This window comes from Tenrec ecaudatus, chromosome 3, assembly GCF_050624435.1.
Source record: "Tenrec ecaudatus isolate mTenEca1 chromosome 3, mTenEca1.hap1, whole genome shotgun sequence".
Lineage (NCBI taxonomy): Eukaryota > Metazoa > Chordata > Mammalia > Afrosoricida > Tenrecidae > Tenrec > Tenrec ecaudatus.
Genome location: NC_134532.1, coordinates 88,907,008 through 88,924,377, shown reverse-complemented (window position 1 = coordinate 88,924,377; position 17,370 = coordinate 88,907,008). Strand labels below are relative to the sequence as shown.

At 37.3% G+C, this 17,370-nt stretch overlaps 1 protein-coding gene across 1 annotated transcript in view; it reads right to left on the bottom strand.

Moving 5' to 3' along the window:
* SCLT1 (sodium channel and clathrin linker 1) overlaps nucleotides 1–17,370 on the bottom strand; it is a 223,238-nt gene that overhangs the window by 182,515 nt on the left and 23,353 nt on the right. The window contains exons 5-7 of the mRNA XM_075543790.1: nucleotides 12,118–12,173; nucleotides 5,195–5,330; nucleotides 1,069–1,191 (exon numbers count right to left, since the gene is read on the bottom strand). Of these exons, the coding sequence (XP_075399905.1) occupies nucleotides 1,069–1,191; nucleotides 5,195–5,330; nucleotides 12,118–12,173 (315 nt within the window). The remainder of the gene's footprint in view (nucleotides 1–1,068; nucleotides 1,192–5,194; nucleotides 5,331–12,117; nucleotides 12,174–17,370) is intronic.

Below are 17,370 nucleotides of genomic sequence, written 5' to 3'. Positions count from 1 at the left end.
ACAAATCCTGCTTGGCTGTATTATGTACATTGGTATAAATAAGACCTTTCGATACATGGAATCCAGGAGAGACAAGCCCTTAGAAACAGTAACAGGGTATGAGAAGGGAAGGGGGGGGGGGAGTACTGATAACGATGGCAGTGTAACTGGCCCCCTAGAGGGGGACGATATAAAAATTGTAGCTGAAGGGATATATTGTATGGTGTAAGATATGTAATAATAATAATATATCATCTATTAAGGGTTCATGAGGGTGGTAGGGTATGGAGGGAGGGAATTAAGAGAAGCCGATATTAAAGGGCTCAAGAAGAAAGAAGGTATTTTGAAATGGATGATGACAACATCTGTACAAGGTCACTTAATATAATTGAGTTATGGATTGTTATGGATATGTAAGAGCCCCCAATAGAGTGATTTGTTATTTTTTTTTTAAAGTTCAGTCAAATTAGTGGATTCCCAGGGGATCTGCTGGGCCAATTAAATTCAAGGCAGAGAGGTCAGCTCAAAAGGCTATGACAACTATTTTGGGGGACTCCCAAAGAAATGATCTTCATAGATTTTCTTGTAGGACGTGGTGTGTTTATAAAGAAGTAGTTTTAAGAAACTTGCAAACTACACTGGTAAGAGAAAGGCCAGGAAAGTTGGGTCAAGAAATCTTTTTCTCTCATGACACTGCACCTGCTCATTCTCCGAAGGGAGCAAGGATCGCCGGGTGAAATTTGTTAGCTACCTTACCCATCCACCCCACAGCAATGAGTTTTCGTTTCCAGGTTTCTTTTTGTACCCCATTTCAAAGTACAGCACAAGGAACACGGATGAGTCCCTGAGGAATGTCAAAATGGTGCAAATGGTATAAATCAAAGAGTGTCGAATTTTCTGAGGGGGTTAGGAATAATGGAGATGTCTTCAGAAGCACACGGACCCAGTTGAGTCTATAGTTGAGAAGCAATAGCTTTACATTTTGATATTTTTAATATTTCTCTGATCATTTAGCAATACTTTTAACTCACCCTTATAATTCCATATATTCATATACATTTAAAAACAAACAAACATAAAACGCAATACCTTTTGCTTTTGACTTTCAACTACATAAATTTGGGCCTCGGTCATATGCTCCTGGTAGAGTTTCTGCAACCTATCCAGCTCCTGAGATACAGTCTGCCAGAGCTCCACTGCCTGGGCTTTTTCCTTTAAAACAAAAGCATTTGATAACTCACGATTAGTAGGCCATTGCATATTATAAATGAACACATTTATTTTGTAGACAATAAATTTAAAAATAAGACTTGTGTAAAAATGGATTGTAGTTATGTCTTTTTGACATGAAAATATGTTAGTAACAATTTAAAGAACAACCTTTAAGGAATCCCTTACTTTGCAACTTTAAGCGCCTTAATCCTGGATAAGTTTAGCTAATTCTCCTTTTTCCACAAGGAGCCCCTGGGTGGCACCAGCACTTCCCATATTGGCTGCTAACTGAAAAATGGGAGGTTTGAGTCCACCATGAGGTACCTGGGAAGAAAGGCCTGGTAATTTACTTCCCAAAATAAGTCATTGGAAAGTTTTACTCTAACACGCATGGGGTTCATATGAGTCAGAATCAACAGAATTAGTCCTTGTTCTACAAGAAAGCGATGCTGTGTGTGTCGCTGTCAATTGCAGAGTAGAATTGCCCATAGGGTTTCACAGCCATTATCTTTACAGAAGCAAATCGCAGGCATTTTCTCCCGCAGAGCTGCTGATGGATTGAAATCACTGACCTTTCAGTTCACAGCCTAGTGTTCAATCAGTGTGCCATGAGCCTCTCAAAAAAGTGCAAGTGTCTGCCAAACATAATGAAACACACACGCAGAGCAGAAGACAAAACACGACGGGACCTCCTAAAAGGAGTCACTTCCGTGCATAAAAAGGTTTCACTGAAAGGGTAAAAAGAGAACCCATCTACTGGAGAAAACATGTTTTGGAACAACTCATCGAACCAGGTACTCCTCTCCAAAATCTGTATAAAACTTCAACACCTCAACAAGAAAAAGCCAAATAGCCCAATCAGAAGATAGAAGACACAGTCAGTTCACTAAAGACGACATCGAGGTGGCCAATAATCATATGAAGAAATGCTTATGATCACTAGCCATTCAAGAGTTGAAAATCAAAACAACAAGGAGAGACTTTCTCACCCCAGAATTGACGGCCATGATTTAACAAGCCTGAAACAACATGCTGGAGAGGGTGTGGAGAGACCGTAACCTTCATACATTGCTGGAAGGAACGTAAAGCAGTACAAACACTTTGGGAAGTGTATGGCACTTGCTCAAACCATTGTGAACAGAAATACCGTACGATGCAGCAACCCCTCTACCTGGAAGATGCCTTAAAGAAATGAAGAACACAGGAGAAGCAGATATATGCGCAGCCATGCACCATTTATTCACGATAGCAGAAGAGAGAAACCATCTAAATGACCATTCTCAAAACCAACTCACTGCTATTGATGCTGGTTTCACTTCCTGAAGTAGACTGTGCAAGCATATCTAGCATATTTCTTTAACACCCCTCCCCCCCCAAATTCCTCCAGATCCTGTATCCCTCAAACCTAAAATAGTGCTGTAAAATGAGTGGCTTAAAAACAAAAGAGAGGAAAAGTAAAATTGGCGTGTACTTGGAGTCTTTCGTGACAAACAATTCACCTCAAACAAAAACACTGGTGTACAGGCACAGTGGAATAGTACACATTGCTAAAGAACGATGATGAAACTGGGAAGCACCTCATGACATCAGTAGACATGGAGGATGTTACTTGAGTAAAGTTAGTCAATCACAGAAGAATAAATATCGTATGAGAACACTTATAAAAATAATCAAGAGAAAGTTCAGACCCAAAGAAACAGACTTTGCTGGGTACCAAGGGTAGCAGGGTGTAGGAGTGACGAGGAAATAATAGGCTAAAATATGATAGACAGGTACTAACTTGAGTGAAGGGAAAATCATTATCTCTAAGAGGGAGATGGGCAAAAACAATGAGGCAAGGGGGGAACAGGACAAGTCATTCGGAGGTTTGCTAGGTTAAGTTGCTGAATGCAAAAATGATGATCTGGTATATAAATCCCCACCTAATTCATGGTAAAAAGTTTTTTAAACAGAAAATGTAAACCTTAGAACTTCTGTAGAAGAAAATATTCTCTACCAAGTACAAGAATTTTTATTATAAGAGTAGTAAATATTGTAGCAATTTAGGAAAATATAGAAAAATAAATAAGAAAATAAGATCACTTATTTTATAATCTGATAATAAATATTTGTAACTCCTGGATGTACATATGTCTATAGATGTGGCTCATGTGAGGGGAACCTTTGGAATGCTTTCTTTGAGAAAAACTGGGAATCATGTTTGTATTGTACTGATTTCTTTCGGCATTTTATAATAAAATATTTCTCCAGCCATTAATTGCTCTTTCAATACAAGAACTCCTAAGATACTTTCAGGATTCCCTGAGTTCAAAATTATATTACATTTTGAAGACATTTTTGCCCTTTTCACTCTCATCACACAGATACTTAGTGTTCTGAAGGCAACATGATGTATGACAGTGTTATCCCTCTACTGGCTGATGGAATGGCGCTTAAGCTCCCTTTATAAACATAACTGCTTGAACTTCAAATACAATAAATATCAGTCAATTGGCCCTCTATATTCACAAGTTAGGCACACTGGTGTATTCCATGGAAAATATCCAGGTGGGGGGATACAATTAAGTTGTCAAAGGAAATACTACAAATGCCAAGATGTAGCAGTGTAAAACGCTATTGACATAGCATTTATATTGTATTTAGATATCAGAAGTAAGTAATTTAGGGTTGATCTAAGCATAGGGTCCCAAGTTTATTTGGCTTACTGCCCCTTTTCAGAAAAAATAAAATAACTCAGTACCCCTTTGACAATGACAAACTTGTGTACTAATCCAGGATAAAGTGTAGGTAGATGGTTCCAGTTGTCCCCAGGAGCCAGTATCAACCACTTTGGGAAACTCTGATCTCAAGTACACAGGAGGATGTGCTAGGTTATACACAAATACTCCACCATTTTATATAGCAGGCAGATTTTGCTATCTTTTAGGAAGAAGTGTCCAGGAACCAATCCCCTACAGACACCTGTGGATAACTGTATGTAAATGATAAAAACAAAAAGCTATTTAGGATTGTCCATAATTTTTAATGAAGTCCAGAAACCAAAAAGTTTGAGGGATTCTAATCAAAAATGTAGAGACTCTTATTATTTTTTAGAGATGTAAAGATTAGGTTTAGGTAACATGCCTAAAGTCCTTCCACAAGTTATTGAAAGTACTGGGAAGGAGACCTCTTCTGCTTGGTTCCAAAGTCCAAAGTTTTGTACCCCAGGTCACTGCTAATCCACCCTCTTAGTTTTAGAAAGGAGGAGGCAGGGTAGTGTAATGAAGAGAGATACATTTTCAGAAGCATAGTGAAGCATAATCTATTTAAAATTAATACATGCACATAAGTTTCAAGTAAGCTATTATTGAAGTACAATACTTGGAAAATGCATGTATCATTAACTTTTTAAAATGTGTGTACACACATGTAGCCAATACCCAGTTCAAGCTATGGGGCATTATTACTAGTACCCACAGCCAAATGTCCTCCTTGTGATCTCTTCCAGTTATTACCCATTCCCAGTAATTATGACCCTGACTTCTGACACCACAGAGTACTTTATCCAAAGTTTACATACTTAAAACATTGTAAACAAAGTATCTGGAGCCAGAAGACTAGGCTGAACGATCAAGTACAATTCACTTTATTTCCTGGAGACGCAGTTTCCTTCTCTTGGAATGCTCAAAAAATAAGTCTCACACCATGAAAGGTTGTCCTCCCCCCCACCCCCACTTAACCTGTCTGATGACAAGAACCACTTAGACTACCGGCTGAAAACCATTTTTCCTGCAGCAGGGGTTCTCAAAGGATTAGCAGCATCAGCAACATCTCAGAATCGGTCTCTATTTGGCAACAATATTTGTATTCATAATAAAAAGTGAGGGGAACTATAACAAGCTTTATCACTTGAGGATATTATCAGAAACCTTCTAAATTGTAGAAAATCAAGTGTAAATAATTGTGTTGCCATGTTATTACTATTCACTTATTTAAAATAGAACTTAAAGATTGTGTCACTCACCTGATTGACTAGTTCTAATTGTTCTTGAAGGTTTCTGACTGTTTCATCATTTACATACATATCATTTCCCATCTCTGTGTCAAAGGGCAGGCCCTCTAATTGCTTTTCAACAGCATCTTTTAATTCTCTGTGCAACCTTTAAAACAACAGTTAACAAAAATAATAATCTCAATTAATTTTAGTAGCAATAATGACCATTTGAGTCAATTAAAAATAAATATTTGGGTTAAAATCTTCCTTTACAAAAAGTTTTTAAGTGAGCTTAAATAAAAAAAATGAATCAGTATTCAATACTATGCTATGAAAACTTAAAAAGATATATTATAATAATACAAATGCTTTAAATTAGTCTTTAATAATACAAGAATAATTGAATTTGTCTTAGTAAGATTTAAATTCTTTCAAAGGTAAAATTCAGATATCACACTTGATTAAATGAGAAAACAAGACATTCAGGACATCTCTAGATCATGATATGGATTTCATCTAGTCAATTATATAAAATGCATACAAGAAATTTCCTGTTACCTTCTTTACCATTTCACAATACTTTACCACTTCTCACTCGTTGTAATTAATAATAAATAGTAGATTGAAGAGGTTGACAATTATGAAATCAAGACGATAAGGAGAGTCGTTTTCAGCAATACCTACATAAACTTAACTATAATTCTGAAAGTCTTAAATTCAATAATAATATTGACTTTAAATGCATGAGAAGCCCTCACAGTGCTGCTGGGTAAGAGTTAAGGCTGCTAACCACAAAAGTGGGTGTTCAAATCCACCAGCTGCTCCATAAGGGCAAATGAGGCTATCTATTCCTACTAGGATTTAGTGCCTCAGAAACCTTGGACATTGTAATTGCCTCTGTAAGTTAGAATCAGCGTGATGGCAAAAGGTAGATTGGAGTTTGAATAAATTCCAGACATATCAGGCTTTGTAACAACCATCAACAACAATGAGAAAATATATGAGAAATTATTTTTTAAAATTGGAATGAGTGTTTGGTTTTCAAATGTTAGGAACCTACACAGTGGTGTCAGTAGGCTGGTGTCGGGCAGTGCAGTAGCTCACCCCATGCTGCTGCTGCTGCTATCAGGGTAGGTAAGTCCGTCCCAACCATAGGAGCACTCTGTACAACGGAACAAAACACTGCCTGGTCTTGCGCCGTGTTTACAAGTGTTGTGATGTTTTAGTCCATTGTTGCAGCTACTTCATCACCCATCTTGTTGAGGGTCTTTCTCCTTTTCACTGATCTCCAAACTTGCCAAGCAGGATGTCCTTTTTCAGGGACACCTTGTTCCTGAAAACATGTCCAAAGTAGGCGAGACAGTGTCATTCTCCTCGCTTCGAGTTTTTCTGCTATGACAGTCCAAGGTGTTTTCAATATTCTTTATCAACACCGTAATTCAAATGCACCGACGCTTCTGGACTCTTCCTGATTCATCATCATCTTTCGGGTGCATGTGAGGCAAATGAAAATAGCATTTCTTGGGTCAGGGGCACTTTAGTCCTAACAATGACATCTTTGCTCTTTAACATTTTAAAGAGCTCTTGGGCAGCAGATGTGTACAATATAGTATATCCTTTGATTTCTTGACTGCTGCTTCCATGTGTGTTGATTTGGATCCAAGTAAACTGAATTCTTTGACAACTTTAATGATGTTATTGGTCCGGTTTGTGGATTTTCGGTTTTCCTCCATACTGACTCACAATCCATATTGAAGGCTGTAGTCCTCGATCTTTATCAGAAAGTGACTCAAGTCACTTTTAGAAAGCAAGGTGTGTCATCTGTATGTCAGAGGTGGCTAATAAGCCTTCCTTCTATCTTGATGCCCCATTCTTGTCTTTTATATCAGCCAGCTCCTCGGATCGTTTGCTCAGCATACAGAGTGAAAAAGTACAGTGAAAAGATATAGTCCTGATGCACACTACGCAGTGTTCTGTTTGAATAATCGTAAGCACAATGAAGTGCTCTCAAATTCCCATGCTTTTCGAGGTGATCCAAAGTTTGATATGATCCATGCAGTTGAATGCTTTTGCACAGTCAATAAAACACTGGTAAACTTCTTCCTTCTATTCTCACTTTTCAGCCAAAATTCAGCTGATGTGGTAGATACCTCTTGTTCCACCACTTCTTTTGAATCTGGCTTAAATTTCGGGCAGCTTTCCAATGCATTGCTGCATTGGTTTTTAACGACCTTCAGAAAAATGTCTTATTAATGAAAGTGCTCGACAATTTTTACATTCTCTTGGGTGCCTTTCTTCAGAATGGCCTAGGTAAATGTCTTACAAATGGTATCTTAATGTCATTCCACAACTCAGAAGTCTTCAGTAATTAGTTTGTAATGAATCCAATCTGTTTTTGTTCTCTAAATTCAGATGGGATAGACTCAAGGTGGTAGGTTGGCTTTTGTGGAGTTATTTTAATTTTCTTCAACTGCCACATGAACTTGCACAATTGATGGGCTGTTCCACACTCAGCCTCTGCCCTTGTTTTAGCTGAAGACATTAAGTATCTTCATTGTCTTTTCCCACAGATGTGATCAATTTGAATCCTGTGTATTAAATCTAATGAAGTCCCGTGTATAATTGATGTTTATGTTGTTGAAACAAGATATCGCCTATGAAGAAGTCACTGGTCTTGCAAAACTCTATCATGCAAACTCCAGCTTCGTTTCTATCACCAAGGCTATGCTTTCAAACCGCTCGTCTTTCCTCTGTTTCTAATTTTTGCATTCTAATTTCTATTAATCAATGAACCTTCGTTGTATGCTAGATGAATTTCAGACTTAGAAGTTGGTAAAATTCTTCCATTTCCTCACCAATGTCAGTAGTAGCTGGTATTTGAGTATGATGTATTTATTGTTATTGCTATTAGGTGCTGTTGAATCAGTTCTGACTCTGCCTATGCACAACAGAATGAAGCATTGCTCAGCTACCAGCATCCTCATAGCTTCTGGGTTTAAATCTACTGTTATCAATCCATATCCTGAGGGGCTTTCTGTTTCCCACTGACCCTCTATTTTACCAAGAAAAATGCGGAAAGCAAGTGAACAAGCTTCTCTGAAGAAAACAACTTGGGCAAGTAAGTACTAAACCACAATCATTTTCTGGAAAGTACAAATTACAATCACAGTGACAAACCATTTAACACTCAGATTGATTAAAATGTAGGAAGCCTGATAAGAATACATGCTGATAAGACATACAGTTCAATGAAATCTCAAAAATAGCACTAGTGGGAATGCAAACTGGCAATGTATAAAACTTTATTTAACATTATATTGCAAAATAAGTCATATAACCTATGACCCAGTCATTCTATCTCCTAAAGATTCTGTACTTGCATATATTATTAAGTGAAAAAAGCAAATACTATATGTATATGATACCATTTTTATAAAAGACTGCATAATTTGTTATTTGTGAACATATCTTTGTGAAAAAAATAAAACTCAAGGGAAGGACAAACACAGTATGAATATAGTATATACCTCTACTTGAGGAAAAGAGGTTGGAATAAGGAAAGAAAAATGGATATGTTAGATGCTAGTGTTGGTAATTTTTCAGCTCTTAAGCTGGGTGATGAGTTGACGGGTTTTCATTCTATCAATGTGATTCATAACATACATGCATTATTACGCACTACACTATCAATGATTGCTGGTATAGTGAAACAGGTCTGCCTCGTTTCCTCAGATCCCACAAGCTTTCCACATTTGACATAGTGCAGTAACTGTTTTCTTCTTTCAAGTTTTCTGTTGTGAATTAGGTGAAGGTTTACAAAAGAGATCATCAGTTTTACGTACAATTACTCATACACATTTTGTTTCAACTCACTCATTGAAATCCCTCACGACACCAGCACTTCTCACAGTCCCTGTTTCCGTTTCCTATTCTCCTGCATTCCCAGACCTCTGACTGGTCCTTGGGTAAACGCTGTCCTTTTGATGTTACGTGACTGATTATTCTAACAGGCTTGAGTTCAGTTCCAAATCAGAATGGTGACTGGGGACCCTTGGGTTGGGGGTTCCATCACTCTCTCTGGCCAGTAAGCCAGGTCTGGTTTATGATTTTGAGCTGTTCCACATTTTTCTCCCATTCTACCCAGGGCGTTTCCATGCGATTCTTTTCAGAGTAGTTGACAGCGGTGGTCAGGAACCAGACCGTTCTTCTGGGTTGAAGGTTGCGGACACTGGTGGCTTCGTGTTACATTAGTCTATTGGATTGTTTCCGTAAGTCCTTTGACTTTCACCTCTCTTCTTTCCTCTGGTTGGTAGAGGGTAATAGTTGCACCTTAGCTAGATAGCTGTTCTGGAGTTTTGAAGACTCCCGTTGCTACTCATCACAGGAGGATGTAGAACATTGTCTTTGTGAACTATTAATACCAAATGACCTTTGTGTACCACTGTGTCTCCGGGGCCCAGCAACTCATTTCCCCAGTGAATTTTGGTTAGGTCTAAGTAGTCATTTTTGCCTCCTGTATGCTCCACCACATTCACAGATACATCTGCAACAAAGGTAAATGCATATATACATATATCCTCTATCAAACCTGCATATATTCTTGGGTGTACTCCCACTCTCATTTCCACACCTGTTTAATCTGAGTGTCTAGATTGTAGTTATCGCACAATCATGCATTTAACAGTATCTGCCTTTGTTGCTTTTATCTCTTGAAAATTTCTCAGTGTCGTCTTCCTGCCTCCATCATTCCCCAACACCTACTTATTGCACATAACCTTTTCCTTCACCTGTGCTAACCCCTCTCCTCCCTCTGCTACTACCTAGCAAGCATCAAAGAATATTCCTTGTAGTATGACAACTTATTGATTTTGATTCTAATCTTATGCAGTATTTGTCTCTTTGTGATTGACATTTTACTCAGCAAAATGCCACCCAAGTTCATCCACAGACCCGACATTTTCTTGGATTCGGCACAGCATTCCATTGTGCGTATATACTTCCACCGACGGACATTTAGTTTTTCTCCAAATTTTCTGCTCTTGTGAATAGTGCTGCATTGGACATTAGTGTGCATGTATCTATTTATGTCCCAGCTAGTCCATCTCTAGATAGAGTCCACGTAGAAAGATCGCTGGGTCATACGTATTTCTATGCACGTTTTTCTGAGGCAGCGCCATGCTGCTTTCCACAGGACTGCACTGTCTACAGGCCCGCCAGCAGGGTCTGAGGAGTTGCTATCAATGCAAGGGCAAAGTGACCGTTCACTGTTTTTAATTTGCATTTCTCCAATGGCTAGTGATTATATGCATTTCTCCAAGTGTCTGCAACCTGAATGCTTTCGTTGGTCAAGTATCTAATCATGTTCTCTGCCCATTTTTTTAAAAGTCATTTAACTGGGGACTCTTACAGCTCTTATAACATCCCATGCATCAACTGTGTCAAGCATATTTGTACATACAATGCCATTTTCTACTTGAGCCCTTGGTATAAGCTCCTCTTTGTTCCCCTCTCCCACCCTTGTAAATCCTTGATCAATTATATATTGTTATTATTTCCTATTTTATACTGTTCATTGTCTCCCTTCACATACATTTTTATTATCCGTCCCTTTCAGGGGGCTATATATCCAATCTTGTGATGTGTTCCCCCTTTCTTACCCTTCCCCATCCCTGACCATGCCCCCCCCTCATGCTATTGCTACTCCCACTACTGTCCCTGAGGGGTTTCTTGCTGAGAGCTCTTATCTGTACCAATGTGTGTTCTCTGGCCTAGGTAGATTTGTAAGGTAGAACAGTCTGCCCATTTTTAACTGCATTAATTTGGCTTTTTCTTGTTGAAGTATTAAAGCTTTTTACAAACTTGAGAGATTAGTCAATTTTTCAATATGTCAATGATAAACATTTTTTCCCAGTCTATGGGTTACTTTTACTGTTTTAGTGAAATAATTTAATGTATTTAAGTGTCTTATTATGGGGAAGTCCCAGACCAGTCATCTACATTTTCTACTACTGTCTGTGTGTTCCGTTACATTTGATTGTGCACTTCTGTCATGAATTAGGGTCCCTAAGTTTGTTCTTTTAAAATTTTTTTAAATTAATGCTCTTCATAGCTCTATGCTTTACTTTTAGGCCTTTGATCCATAATGAGTTCATTTTGGTATAAAGGTGTGGGATATGGATCCTGCTTCATTCTTCTATAAAAAAATACTCAATTTTTCCCGCACCATTAGTTAAAGACACTGCTTTTCTCCATTTAATATGCTTCGGCCCTTTGTCACACATCATTGGCCCCAGTCAGATGAATTTGCTTTGGAGTTGTCACTGCTGTTCCCCTGGTCTCTGTGTGTGTCATGTGCAACAGTTCCAGACTGTTTGGGCCCTGTCGCTATAGAATGGAAAAGACTGGAATGGAGTCGCTGTAGAATGGAAAAGAACTGTGATTTCCATCTCTCACTGGTGTCTGCCTTACAGAAGTGCTGGCTCTCACAGATGTTACGGTACTTATAAAGTGCTTGCTGTTCACTCTAATCCAAACGCTTACTCTGTCACTGATAAACAACCTGATAAAATAGGTTCTACTATTATCTCCAATTTGTAGATGAGGAAACTAAAACAGGAGGTGATGTAGCTTGTTCAAAATCACATAGATTCAAACAGAATGTCAGGCTCCATAGTCTGTACCCTTAAACAGCATATTTGATGTATAACATATATAAAAATAATATGTAAGAAGAAATAAAAGGCGCCTGAGACAACAATTAATAAAACACCTTTGACTTATGGTCAAAGAATACTGACTATACCATGGAGTGCCACAAGAATGAGCGAGTCTGTCTTGGACAGAGTACAGCTAGAATGCTCCCTGAAGCAAGGATGGCAAGACTTTGTATCACTATCTTGGGCAGTAAGATAATAAGTAAAAAACAAAACAAAGCCATGAGCTAATTGGTCTACCTTTCATTTTCCTTGATAACATTTTCAAGTTGTAGTTTCATCTCACCCGTCTGTTTCTGAAAGTATAAATTATGGTGATAGTGATAAATTTTCCAGGCAATTAGGTCGTCATTAAATAGCACATTCACATACAATTCATGAGGTTCCATGACACTAGTCTACTGATAAGCAAGAATTAGTCCTTACTTCTAACAAGTATTGTTAACCAGGATGTATATTTAAAATAGTTTTATAGGCATATACTTCACATATCATACAATTTAATTGATTAATCATATTAGGTAATTTGTGCAATTATCATTATAATCAATTTCATAACATTTTCTTCTAGTACTAATTGTTAACTCCCCATTTCCCCCATCCTTATTGCCATGCCCCTATCAATATAGTTATTGCCTCTACATATGCTCAATTTCATTTATAAAAAAATCGTACAAAACAGGAACCAAACAAAAAAAGTCCAACAACAATAACTAAACATAAATAACCTCGATCAAAAAGAAAACAGAAAATAAAAAACTGAAATAACTTTAAAATAGGTCAAAAGGGAGACCCAGTAATAAGGTCATACATGTTAACCTAACTAATCTGCCAAAATTGACTTTACAGGGCTCCCTCTCCCTGTCTGAAAGCAAGGCTAGTCACGTTCCTCCATTATGGTCACAGGGGCTTACTCCACATGGGGACCCTGAAAATGGAGGTCAGGCTTCCACCATCATCCATCATCTTCTGCAAACTGGGTGTTCAAAATTTAAGCTCTAATACCATTCCCTTCTTTGAATTTGGGCTTTAAAATTTACATTCCTGGGATCATGCAGACTGGTATGCTTTTTCCATGGGGACTTAGCTGATGCCTCACTTGGATGGCTCCTTTAAGACTCCAGTCGCTATTCTTTCCGACAGCCAGGCACCAGCAGGACTCTACACTACATCTGGCTACAGCATCCATACCTTCAGTGATCTCTTCATTAGGGCATCAAGCAGGGCCATGTCATCATAACTAATTGTTCTGAGATTGAGACTAGAATTAAGAGTGAGTCCTCAAACAACTGAATATTTTAATGAAATGTGGAATCCAATAAAAAACTCATTTTGAACAGAAGTTAACTAATTTATATTACACATTAAGAAATGTGATTCTCAGACTAAGTGAGATTCCATTTTTACAACTGCTATACCTAGCTTTTGGATTTAGACGTGAAAATAAAGTATCTCTGACTTTTCTGTTAAAAAAAAAAGAAATGTGATTCTGATATATAGATTTTGAATAACAAGGGTACATTTCTCTGTAGTGAGTGTCACTGTAACTAATACCAGAAGACCTCTAGAGCATTAATATATATCTTAATTAATTAATTCAATTACCTCAACTTAGGTGAAACCCATATGGATACTTGTATTTTTCTAGCATTTCAAATGGAAAGATGTTAATTGCAAAATAAATAGAGGCTCTCTTAGTTGTCATTCTGGCTGTAATCACCATCCTTATTAAATATCTAAAACTAGGCTGTATGATACACAAAGACGGCCACTATTGTCATGCACATATTTCAGTAGGAAGGATAGTAAAATATCACTAATGAAAATAGCTACACAAATAAATATTATAAAGAAAATAAGATAAAGGTATGCCTAATTCTCTCTGAAGGGATCAAGAGATTGTTGGTATTTCAAGCAGACAAGGAACCTCAAATAGGGATAAATATGAGTAAAAACAAGTAACCAGATATACTAGGTAAGAAAGGCATATAGGCCTACGAATCTGGCTAGACCAGAGCATGTACACGGGTACAGATAAGATCTGGAAACCCAGGGAATCCAGGATAGATAACCAATATTGAGAGCAGCCATACCAGGAAGGGAAGGGGAAGGTGGGGGGAAAAGGGGGGAACCAATCACAATGATCTTCTTATACTCCTCTCCCAGGGGGCTGGACAACAGAAAAATGGGTAAAGGGCGACATTGGTCAGTGCAAGACATGAAAAAATAAGAAGAATTTATAAATTGTCAAGGGTTCATGAGGGAGGGAAAAAGATGAAGAGCTGATACCAAGGGCTCAAGCAGAAAGCAAATGTTTTGAAAATGATGATGGCAACAAATGTACAAAGGTGCTTGACACAATGGATGGATGGATGATGGATTGTGTTGCGTTGTACGAGCCTCCAATAAAATGATTTATTTAAAAAAATGCATAATCGATAGCTCTCAATAAAAGTGAATGGGCGGGATGGCGGTTAGGAAAAAGGTCATATGAAAATCATGCCTAGAGCAAACTATCAGCCCATGATATGCCCCTTCGTCTTGACTGGGCACTGGAGTTAAAGGAGAGAAGCCTAGCCTAAGGAACCTGGCACGAGAATGGGGGAAGCTTCAAGCCTTATATTCCCGTTTGATCAGAGAAGCTGGTCCAGGAAATCAGTAATGGCCCATTTTAACTACAAATTGGCTTGAAAGATGAACCATTTCCAGGTCCCAGCTGTTTGTGAATCACAATGAATCCAAATGGATTTAATTCATTACCAGATAACTGACAACTGACCATATAAGGCGTAAAGCAGTGAGAAATAAAATTTGTAAGGCAGGTGAAGCTCATGAATACCATGGAAACTAAGAGGCTTGGATTTTATTATAGTAATTTTCCTCATTGTACATTTAAAAACTGATCTTTAGATGATTCAAAAACATGGATGCTTATTGAAATATATTACTCTTGGCCATGCTTCATACATATGTGTTATCAGCTAATATTATGGGTTCATCATTATTGTCATATTAAAAATCCTTTATTATTAAATATTTTAAAATATTTCATTGTTGGAAAAAAATTTTCAGTAGTACTTCTCAAATCATAAAAAGTTCCCTTAATTTTTACATTTCTACCAGAAAATCCTTCATATAAGGAATTAATGTAATACTTTTCTTTTTAAGATATACCAATTTTTGGCTGGGTCAAGAAGTTATAAGAATTAGTCTTTCAATGATTAATACCTATGTGAGAAACTAGTCTATAAAGTGGCTGTTAATAATTTTTTTCCTCTAAAAGAAGTAAGAACTCTTGGCCTTTCTTTAAGAGTTTCTTAGTTTCTTAAAATTAATTGAATAACCATCTCCAAAGGTGATGGAGAATGTCAAATGAATAATGAAGTTAAAGCCCCTAGTAAACAGCTAATGAAACAAATTATTCTGATATCTCATAAAATATAAGCTGTTTCCTTTTAATATAAATAATTATTATATATTATAACAATCAAAAACTACTTAAGTATATCATCAGCTTAAATGTTAGAATCCTAAAAACAAGAGCAAAATGCAATTTGTGCATAAAGGTTGCTTTCTGGTGTGTTTTGTCAATTTAAAAAATTTGAAAGGCATTACTCAAAAAACGCATAACAAAGACATGGAAAAGATCTAATTAATCCATGATAAAACAGAAACTACATTTTAAAGAGATACTGATATTTAAATTGAACTGGGGTGACTTTATAAGTTTCAATATTGAAAAAATAACCATTTCAGATACAATCAAAGAACTTTATTTTTAGAGAGTTATAAGAACTTTTGTGTATTTTTTATAAAGCTACACATCAACCTATTGATTTTTCAGTATACATTTACTAAAATAGATCTAATACTCTAAACTCTGGCATTATTCATTATTCAAATATTTGATGACTAGACTTACAATTACACCTTAACATCTCTTCCTTGGCCACATCTTGACAAAAAGTAGGGAAAAAATAAAGCTCTTTGTGTCTGCGTGATACTGCAAGATTCTGAGGAAATCATTTCGGAGGATAATTTTTACATAAGTTACTGAATTTTCTACATTCATTCAATTAAGCCAACTCTGCCACACTTGCCACAACTAAACTGGTCTGAGGATTGTTCTCGGAGCCAAATAAAAGCATGATTATATTCACGCTCCAGCAAAGAGGACATCCCCTTCTGGAGGACCTGGCTCAGAAATATCACTTCCACTTAAGACGCAATGTTACTGTATTCCTTCTAGCATTATCATAAATGTTAAAACTGAGAGAGGAAGATGTGAAAGATGTTCACAGATCCAAGAAGTACGTCTTAACTATTAGGCATGCTCTAAAGTTGGAGCTCACGCGACTCATTCTAGTTCTCAAACCGTGACTGCATCCCGGTCTGAGACGCTCACTGGGACAGCGTACTGTTTCTTCTGTCCCCTAGAGTAAAGGCTCACTTCCTAAGAAAGCGGACAGCTTTAAGCCCATGGAGGCAGTCCACAAGTTACAACCAGTAGTGGGATGCAGCTGGTTCCCACCGGTTCAGCAAAAACAGATCCCTAATATTTGTTGAGGTTAGCGCACCGGTGGCTGAAACAGCAGTTACAATCAGGGTCCTCCCCACGGTGGACTGGCTGCTGCCGAATGTGGTATCAAAAACTCACATTCCTTTTTCATCATTAGAATATGCAGTGGTGTATTCTAAGTTCCCGTGGCAATGTTCACTCTATCCATAGGTATAGACAATTAGATGAAACTATGCTTGTAATATTTATTTGTTCCATAAAACTCACTATAGTTTTGATGAAATACTGCGTTTTTATTCCCTCATGTTTATTACTTCAATAAACAAAAATATAAAGAGAAAAGGGGCCAAACAATCAGAGGGTGATATACTGTTTTTCTTTTAGCTTTGTGTTATGCCCCAAATTCCCATGAGGCACTATGAGTGAACTGTGCAACTCCTGAAAGTGTTCAAGGAGCTATAAATATTGCCACGACGATTGCCGGAAGTTCAGTAGAAGTGGAAAGTGGTTTTCAAAGACTAACAAATGCTCAGAGAAATCGCTTGTTTCTAATATATCAAACTCAATGACTGCTGTCTAATTGGCCTAACTCTAAAGGAATGGGACCCTACTCCCACAATAAAAAGACGGTTACGGATACATCACGCAGCTGATGATGCTTGGACACAAGTAGAGAATATTCAAAGTGAGGACTCAGATCAGTAAGCATTATGGAAAGATCTTAAATACGGTGTTATTGTTGTTTATCAAGTATTATTTAATTTTTCATTAATATTTTAAAACTCTTATAACAGAATCTAGTTTTGTGTGCCTTTTTAATGGTTCTTATTTAAGTGTTAATTGTATGACAGAATAAACTACCTCTTGGTATATCTAATGTTTATACTTAAAATGGTCATAAGGGCGTCAAACAGATTGTTAAATGACTTTAATCTCACCACTAATTACAATGTATTCAAATTACGATTAACCAT